At 40.7% G+C, this 10,117-nt stretch overlaps 1 protein-coding gene across 1 annotated transcript; it reads right to left on the bottom strand.

Moving 5' to 3' along the window:
• Positions 1 to 889: 889 nt before the first annotated feature.
• Positions 890 to 6,121, bottom strand: npm3 (nucleophosmin/nucleoplasmin, 3). The gene is made up of 5 exons (XM_083775276.1): positions 5,958 to 6,121; positions 5,638 to 5,723; positions 4,724 to 4,843; positions 2,587 to 2,680; positions 890 to 1,680 (listed from the first exon to the last, which is right to left on the bottom strand). Exons 1-5 carry the CDS (start codon positions 6,034 to 6,036, stop codon positions 1,559 to 1,561), a joined length of 501 nt encoding a protein of 166 aa, XP_083631402.1. The 5' UTR covers positions 6,037 to 6,121; the 3' UTR covers positions 890 to 1,558.
• Between the last annotated feature and the right edge of the window lie 3,996 nt (positions 6,122 to 10,117).

Genomic DNA, 10,117 nt, shown 5'->3' with positions numbered 1-10,117 from the left:
TGCAAACTCTGCAGCTCAGTTGCTTGAATAGGAAGTTAAGTGGTTCTTAAAGTAACGTTTTAATTTCAAAGACCCCGCAGTTCGACATTCATTAAACCACAGACTGTACACATGGAGGGTCCATTTGGTTCCATTTGTACACTCAAGAGTTAGACACATAAGGGTACATTTCGTTCCGACCAATCATTTATCTGGGAAGTGGGAATCCCTTGCCTAAGTTGCTGGGAACCTTTCAGAGTTATAAAACACTGTATTTTAAATTGAGAGATTAAAATAAGATCTATAAAATGGAGGTCTGTGGCCGGTATATGTCAAACTGTGGCTCCTTGAAATAAAAAAAAAGGTTGACCATTGTTGTAGTGGGTACTGGTACATAGTTTACGGAGAATAAATAAAACAAACATCCAGTCACTCTTAATGAGGTGACTGGATGGTTGGTGACAGGTCTGCCTGATAAATTGGCCACCAACGCTACTGACAAGTTGCATTTGCCTCTGTAGATCTCTTCCAGTGGTGGAAAAAATACTTTTCTCTGAAGTTAAATTAGCAATGCCACTAACAAGAGTTAGAAGTAAAAGTCCAGCATTCAAAATTTCACTCAAAAGTATTGGCATCGGCCCAGGCCGTGGCGTAACGGTCTGGGCACCTGACTGGTAATCCAGTCGCAGTGTGCCGCGGGTTCGACTCCCGAGCCCGACACGGCCTTTACTGCATGTCTTCCCCCCATCTCTCTCCCGTTTCCTGTCAGCCTACTGTCTGTCCCTTCAAAAAATCTATAAAAGGCGTAAGCCGCAAAGAAATATATAAAAAAAAAAGTATTGGCATCAAAATTCATTTTACAATATTATCCGTCTGAAATAACATGCGACAAGAAATTAATGAAAACAAATTTAACGATTTAAAACCTTTGTAATGTATTCACACATTCTCCAAACATACAAAATATTGTCCACTCCACAAGATCAGCGTCTCAAAAAGCAAGGATATATAAACTTAAATCTGAAAGATGATTGTTAGGGAGAACCATGGATTTGAGAGCAGGGAGATTATATTTCCAAATAGTTGTTCCCCATCCCAAAATTTCCCTCAACATGCAAAGTACACAATTATATTTTTTTTACCGTGACAGACTAATTTCACCCAGCAACTGGGTGATTATGTCACAGTATAAAAGTCTGAATAATGCAATATCAAAATCGTGGTCCAGCTAATCTTGGGACATCTTGTCTGCAGTCAAACATACTGCCAAGGCAAAAAGCCCTCAAACAGAGCAAGTTATACGAAAATGAAAAAGGGAGAACCTGCCTCCAAGATCCCCCCCAAGATTCAATGGTCTTTACACTTTAGTTTACCGAAAATAGCCGATCCACAAACTTCCACAAGATTATTTCCGGCACGCAACCAAGTATGATTTAAGAATGACTCAAAACAGCATGTTATGCTTTCACAGGCATGGTGCATAATTAGTAGATTGTTATTTCTACATAAAACGTGTCCATTGGGTGTCTCTTAAAATCCAACGATGACCTGCTGTGGTCCTGTTGGATCACAGCATTTTTCAGCAGCAGTTCTTGCCGTGCGCGTGGGCGTGCTTCTTGGCGTGTTTGATAGGCGCCATCTCCTCCATTTCCTCATCGTCGTCGTCGTCGTCAGACAGGTCAGAGTCCTGCGTCTCTGAGGCTGTAGGGGAAGACAATGTGGTCATTGTTGGGCCCGGGTGGCTGGGGTAGCCGTCTGGGCACCTAGGCTGGTAATCCAGCCTGACACAGGTTTTACTCCCGATCCCCTTTGCTGTGTCACTCACCCACCCCCTCCTCCCTCCCCCCCCCCCCCCCCCCATCTCTCTCCCCATTTCCCGTCGGCAGCGGTGGCCGAACGGTTTGCGGAGCGGTCTTGATATCGGAAGGTCGCTATAGTTCATATCCCCAGACCGGCACGTTAAAATTACCACCACTGAAGTGCCCTTGGACAAGGCATTGAACCCCTACCATGAAATGTTCTATGACCAGGGCCTGGCTGTAAACAAGTTCTTGAGCTTAGTCCAGTTACCCTAGGTAAACATGGTAACTTTGCTTTCCTTGCCTACTGTAACTATCAATAAAGGAAGTGAGGGGCGCTCTTATCATCATTATACATCATCTCATTCTGGCCAATCACAATTTACGTCCTCACTTTTGTCTTCAATGTTTGTGTTTACACAAACATTCAAAGCTGGACATATAGGAGGGGCTAGTGCCCCTCAAAAAAAAGGTAATTATTTGAAATGACAGGAACATTTCCAGGTCACGCTAAGACACTTTTATAGCAGTGGTTCACAACCTTTTGAATCAGGGTCAACTTGAAAATCTCAAAAGCGTTCACGCACATTTTCGAAGCATGTTATGATCGTTTCTCCGACTTCAATTAATGGAACTAACATGTTAGGTATACAGTATACATATATCCTAATTTGCAGTATCACAATGAAAACTGAGCAATGAAACCTTTCAGGGTTAGAACCATGACCTTTATGTTTTATATTAATGTTGACATTGATATTAATGCTGGCCAGTGTCATTCTTGTGACAATATTTGACGTGTTATTACCAATGAGGTGTAAACCGCTGACAGTGACTGGTCCGGATCCAGACTTCAGCCTGATGGTCACTGGGGCCCTCAGCTCAAACTCCCCCAGACACACCTGATGGAACAAGAACCAACAAGACCAGTTACAGCATACATGGGCAACTGGTGGCCCGGGTGGCACATGCGGCCCCCACCTTCACTTAATGCAGCCCTCAGGTTAATATCAGAATATTTATATAATTTCAGCTGTTACAATTCCAAACATGTAAAACATGACCTGCTACTTAAGTCTAAATTAGTAGTTTAAAGTATAAAAATGTTATTGGTCGAGTTTCCCACAGGAATATGCGTAGCGAGTTGGCGTGCGGTTCCTAGGGGCAGTCTTCCACAACACGTCCCTTTCACTGTGAGCATAGATATTCCGTGCATACATTCCTTATAAGGCGCTGAAATGAAGTGCAGCCATGTAGGCTACCAGGCCGGCCTGAGGCCTACCAGACCAGAATGCCGAATTAACTAGCTTGTATTGGTAACTTTGACTGCACAATAGCCTCCCATTTAACCTCCTTGTATAGGCCTATATGTATTAACCCACAATCGAATATTATTCTATTTAATTTAATTGTCTTTGTTTATGTCCAATGTATTTAGTTGATAAAGTTAATACAACTATAATTAAAAGGCACTTGAAAGTAAATAAAAATGTAAATTTTCAGGATTCCAATTCAAATATAGCAAAAATTGCTGATCTACAAGCTCAAAACGATGCGTTCTGAGCTTGTAGATCAGCTATTTTTGCTACGACAGTAATATGCAATGTGGCCCTCTGGAGTGAGTGTGGAACTATAGTGGCCCTCTGGAGTGAGTGTGGAACTATAGTGGCCCTCTGGAGTGAGTGTGGAACTATAGTGGCCCTCTGGAGTGAGTGTGGAACTATAGTGGCCCTCTGGAGTGAGTGTGGAACTATAGTGGCCCTCTGGAGTGAGTGTGGAAATATAGTGGTCCTCTGGAGTGAGTGTGGAACTATAGTGGCCATCTGGAGTGAGTGTGGAAATAGTGGCCCTCTCCATCGTCAAAGTTGCCCACCCCTGAATTACAGCAACTAGGGACAAGAGTTGAACATTAACAATAGTTATGAACTCTGCAGCACATCAATTTCATTCTCTGTATAATTTCTAACTACTAAATTGCATGGATTGCGCTTCGTCGCCATCACAGGGTTCCCACACATTTTTACCAATGAATTTCTAAAACTTTTCCAGAATATTATTATTTAACCCATTTTCCAGGCCTATAATATAACAATCATTCAACGCAATAATGAGACTCTTACTACCACATGCAATGCCCAAAGAAAGGCAGTGTAGTAGACTGATATTTTTCCAGGGTCCTTGATAAAATCCTAAACTTTTTCAGGGCTGGAAAAATGTCATGACTGTAGGGATCATCCATCGGTTACCTTTTCTGAATTTTGGACGGCGGTACCCCGGCCTAGGGTCCCTTCCTAGTTATTCCACTCTCCATAGGACGTTGATGAGATGTTTCAAAGTTGCAGTAGTAGACAGTGGAAACGTGGAAACGTTTGCGAAGCGGTGTTAATCTGCGTTGTCGTTAATGTTATTATTTTTTTTGGCTTTCGCCTTTATTTATTTCTTTATAGAGGGACACACAGTAGGCTGACCGGAAATGGGGAGAGAGATGGGGGAGTGACATGCAGTAAAGGCCGTCGGGATCGGTTGTCGAACCCGCGGCACACTGCCAGACTTGGACTACCGGCCAAGGTGCCTGGACCGCTGAGCCACGCACGGCCCAGGCTTTGGCTTCTCTGAAATTCTCTCTTTCTCACTTCCCATGTCCCGCCTCCCGCATCGAGACTGGCTAGCTGCACGTCGTACTTACTGCCTCTGATTGGCCAACAGCATACAGTACATGCTGGATGTTATCAATGCTGTTGTGTCGTGGGAGAATTTCACAAAAAAATTAACGGGAACGCCATTTAATGCACACGTTTCCGCTGTCTCCTACTGTCCAAAATTCTGAAAAAAGGTAACCGAGGGTCCCGAAAGGGGCTAGGACCGGACGCTGCCATCACATACAGTTTGACACACGTGGCCGCAGGAAATCAGCTGAGGGAAAAAGAGGAAAATGATCCACATACCATAGGCAGACAGTTGATGTGAAGGTTAGCAATGGGTACGGAGATGGTCTTTCCCTGGTGGTTCATGGCTGTGACCTCCACCATATTGCTCTCCTCCTTAGCGCCCTCTCCAAGACAAACCTAATCCACACAACACAAGGTTTATCTCAGTTCAAAGAGCAATGTTGTGCACATCCAATTGGCGCTGGTGCAGGACAAAATAAGTACCGTAACACAACAAAGAAAACATCTGCACACACACAGCTGGTAGCTCATAAATTAGTTAAAGTGAAAACAAGGCCACAATGTTTAGGCCTTGTTGGATCGATTCTACAAATGCCTTCTAAATCAGTAGTTCTCACTTTCAAGATTTTTCAAAAATAGCAGATACCGGTACAACAAGTGGCACAAATTAATGCACTGTGAGCTTGTAGATTTGCTATTTCTGAACAGCTAATGGAAATGCTTTCCTAGTTTTAATGGCTTCAGTGTTCCAGCCTAGAGTCTAAATGTTTGGGCTAGTTCCAGCCAATATATACTTTTTCCTGCTAATTTCTTTGTCATTATTTTTCTCACCACCAACTGTTTACTGTAGTCTAGTCTACACATAAATGTCTTTATGAATTGAATACACCAGGACCTCAATGGAAACAATTCCTCAGGACTTTTTACGGTAAGAAAAAAATCCGAATCCCCCCCACTTCCAAACTGTTAATAAATACTTCAATCAATCAGACAAAGTGTACTCGTGCTGTTTGCATTATTGTCTAATTAAAAGTAATCAAATAAATGAAAATGTATTTTCGGTTGCTGGAAAGAGACTTCAGTAACAGGCTGCTACTGAAAAGACTATCGAAATATCAGAGCTATGGAACAATAATCTTTAACAAAAGAAAATCACTGACGCAGATGATTTTGTAGCGCTGAGCACCCACCGTTCTTAGTTCAAGAAAATGCTCCAGGTCTTCCTCTTCGTCCCCTTGGAAAGTGTAGAACGGCACTTTGCTCGAAAGTTCACAGCCTGGTGAGATGACAACAGCACCACTGACACGTTAACACTCTACATACTGTTCATAGTGTTACAATAAAAGTATAAAACCATGTTTGAACATAATGTTCATTGTTCACGACATGATGTTGGTTCACTGTGTGAGTGAGACACGACCCCATGGAGGAACCCACGTGTGCGCCGCCGACAACCTGGCAGAGAAACAGGGTCATTATTTTGGTCATTTTGAGGGTCCTTTTGTCTTACTGAAAAGGTAGTTTTCCAGTTTGGATTGTCCTCGACCTCCGCTCATCCCCTCCGACGATTCGTCATCGTTGAAAGACATGTTGTCTAGTAGTTATTGATCAATACAAATGTCGATGGATGATCAGATCTGTGCAATGAAGGGACACAAAATTAGAACGAGCGCGTCGCTGGTGAAAGAGCGTCGAATGTGTCGTCATGATAGTGCGCCCTTAAGCCCCGCCCTCCCCAGCCTTTTTTGATTGATTGAAATATTTATTAACAGTTTGTAGAATTTACAGTACATTTCAAGCACAAACTCAATACAAAGACTGTTAACTGTGAGTGGACGACCCAATTAAGCATTACACTTGTTTACAACAGGGTCCACATTGTTCAATTCATCAAAACATTTAGAGACATACAAATAGACATTTCTATGTAGCTAAAGTAGGCCTACAGAACAGGAATTCATCATAAAAGAAGCCACATATTTCTACACAAACCTTAGAGTATATATACTCTAAGACACAAACTCAAGACATACATACCTAAGCCTAATATTAAACAAATTAAAAATATTGGGGAACGGGGTCAGATGAGCCACTTTTCACTTAAGTTGTCTTGGAAGCAAGGTAAAATAGATAGTCAAATCTAAACACATTTAATAACATACCCTTATTTCAGGATGTCTTAAGCCATACAAATATGACTTCTTAGGTGACTTCTTGGTCCTGTGGCTCAAATTGCCTAAGTTTAGTTGAACCACATGATATTTAACATTTTCAAGTTTAAACTTGAACAAATAATGTATTCACTTTAATCAAAGATAATTGAATAACCCTTTTGGAAACATAGTCTTATGATAGTGACTGTGATACTGACCATGATGATGATACTATAGCCTACTGACCATGATACTGACCATATGCAATATCCTACTTATAATCATAAAAAAGAAAAAAGTGCTAAAAATTACATAATAATCACATATCCTACTAATAGGCCAGAAATATCCGATCTATACATGCTCACAATTAGGGGTGCACGATTATGAAATTATGACCGATATCCAAACTCTCGATTATTTTTCAGGGTCATATCTGCCGATACCGATTCTGACATTATATTCCGATATTATACGGATTATGCTGCCTTCAGACATTAGAAAGACACAAAACAAAAGCGAGCCACGATCACGTTATTATTGCGTCATCAATATCTGTTAATAATCTGGATTATTTTGAGACCGATCCGATACCGAAATGGCATTTTTATGTCCGGTTTCGATACACTATACCGATTATATCATTCATGCACCACTACTCACAATATCAACGCATTGTGAGATTGTAGATCTGCTATTTTACTATTTTAAAACATTTAAAAATAGTTCCACTAGCCAATCTACATTGACACGTTGTTAGCTTGTATAGATCGGCTATTTGTACTATTTTAAAATGTTTTATAATAGTAAAGAATGGGAATAGGGATAAGGGTTAAGGGGTGGCACAAGATATAGGGATAGATGTTTTTATAGCTGACTGTAGTCTTTCACTAAAGAGCATGCAGGACAATGGTCTTATATACAGTAGGCCTACACAAAGCACTTTTATATTAAAATACACACAACAGCGTGCGAGCGCGCGTGTGTGTGTACGTGCATGTGTGTGTGTGTGTGTGTGTGTGTGTGTGTGTGTGTACATGCATGCTTTTGCTTGCATGTTTGCCTTCAGTGTGTGTGTATTTTACCACTCTGGATTCCTTTGGTGTTTTGGCACAGAATTCAAAGGCGTTATCACATCAAAGTACTTTACCAGCAGTCTGTGTGATTGATTGATGATCAGAACCTCTGCCTGTGTCTATACATGCATCTGTGTGTGTGTGTGTGTGTGTGTGTGTGTGTGTGTGTGTGTGTGTGTCTGTGTGTGTGTGTGTGTGTGTGTGTGTGTGTGTGTGTGTGTGTGTGTGTGTGTGTGTGTGTGTGTGTGTGTGTGTGTGTGTGTGTGTGTGTGTGTGTGTAGTGTACAGACTGCAGTGCAAACTACAGAAGCTTATATGAATTCCTATAAACTTCACACAACCATGCATTCCATGTGGTGTTATAGGCCGGCAGGCAGGCAGGCAGGCAGACAGTGGGGTTAGACAAGCTTCCAGCTACTGTATATGGAATAACAGCCTGGAACTAAATGATATGCAGGGGCAGATTGATGCACAGTCAGACACTGCACTGCTATGTTTTGATGAATATGTTATGTTATGATGGATGTTTTGTTAATGTTATGTTTTTGATGAATTGAAAATGGAGGACCCTGATGCGGATGGACTGTCCCCATTCTGCAATCAGTTAATAAACAAGAAATTATATGACATAGTCATATTATCATGCTGCAGCAGTGGCAGAGTTATAGTAGGCTTCTGCTGCTATGTTATCTCAGCATAAAGTCATAATATACGGTATCATGATTTTGATACCGTTTTTTTTGGTTGAGAAATAAAAGTGACGTGTGGTTAATTAATGTCCACATGGCTGTCATTTAATTTCCACATGCCTATTGTTGGAGCGTGTATGTTTGGACTGTTCATCATGGCATGCAGACGGTGGGTTGTTGGCTTGCTGTTGTCAATTTCCACATGCCTAGTGTCTGAGGCTCTGAGCGTTGTGTAGTGTCGTTTTGTGACTGTGGTGTTCATGACTTAAAAAATGTCGTTCTTCGATAAAAAAAAAAATAGCAGACCTACAAGCTCAAGCTTGTAGATCTGCTATTTTTCAATAGCTAAAGTATAACATAATGCTAACACCAAAAGGGGTTCCCGCTCAAAATGGGTTAAGCATGTGTGCAACATGAAAACTGTTTTAAAGTATTGTACAGTAACAACTAAAGTCTCTTTAATGTTTATGTTGTACTATTACTACAAAACAATCTAAAATAAAGGGATTTAAGATCAAGACATTAAAGCTGGGCTGTTGCCTGACTCCAATGCATTTATGCCTATGTTACACGCCCCAGGGGTGTGGCTGAATAAACAGATATATATTTTTGAACTGATCTGCCAAGTTAACCTGGATAAACAGGGAAAAACGGGAGACAGAGTCAGTTTCAGTGTTCGTTCGTTTCTCTCTTCCTTGTCATCTCATTTATTAACAATTATGCAGGTTCAATTACCATTTGCTTTTCTTTCTTTGTTTTAAAGAGTTTCAATTACTGTATGACCATTTCACACAATATCAATAAACCCATATTTTCTTATACATATTCATCAACATCACAATACATATTTTCCATTCATATTCCCATATGTTTACTTTTCTCAGTATCAAAATACTGCAATATACTGTTTGGCTTCTACCAATATGTTGCTTAGAATTAATTATTTTTTAACTGTCATGTCTCCATGCACTTATTTATATAACCATGAATTATCTGTATCATGAAATCACATTCTCATCAAATTAAATTGCTTCTGTTCTTAAAACAGGTTAACAGCACTAGCACTGTACTGTCATGCTACAATGCTACATAATAGGCTACAAGATACTTTTCAAGGCATACTGGAGAGGATTATTAAATATATATAAAACGAAAATAAACATGTCTCAATGTACACAGTAGAAACAAATTTAACATTACAACAGGAGCTTTTACCACCAAGGGAGCAACACAAATACTGTCAGTGAAAACAACCAAAATGCCACGTTTGTGAGCAACAGTAATGGCTGCCATGAATCTGACTGCTTAGGTCTAGATTCAACTACACACATCCAACTACTACAGAATCACGTCATTTCTGGCATAAGACCAAGACAAGCTTTGTTTTAAAGTACAAAGTGCTCATAGTAAACATGTTTTATGTCCTAATACTATATTTACCTGGATAAACAGGGAAAAACGGGAGACAGAGTCAGTTTCAGTGTTCGTTCGTTTCTCTATTCCTTGTCATCTGAAGAAAGACGTCACCTGACCACGTATCTAACCTGTCTCACAAGAATGCCTTTGCCACCTGGTGGCGGAATGTGGAATAGGTCCATTCCTACAACAGACTCCCTGCTCATTCCCAAGGCACAATAAGGCTGTTCAAAAATACAAAAACACATATATAATAAAACAAAAATGTGACTACACATTTGGGTACGTCACACGCTCCCTGACAAAATAAAAGATGGCTCCTGGCATTTCAAACAC

The sequence above is a fragment of the Protomyctophum parallelum genome (genome assembly GCF_964188405.1).
Source record: "Protomyctophum parallelum genome assembly, chromosome: 10".
NCBI classification, from domain to species: domain Eukaryota; kingdom Metazoa; phylum Chordata; class Actinopteri; order Myctophiformes; family Myctophidae; genus Protomyctophum; species Protomyctophum parallelum.
Note: the sequence above shows the minus strand (reverse complement) of the source record. Positions and strands in the feature narration are given on the sequence as shown.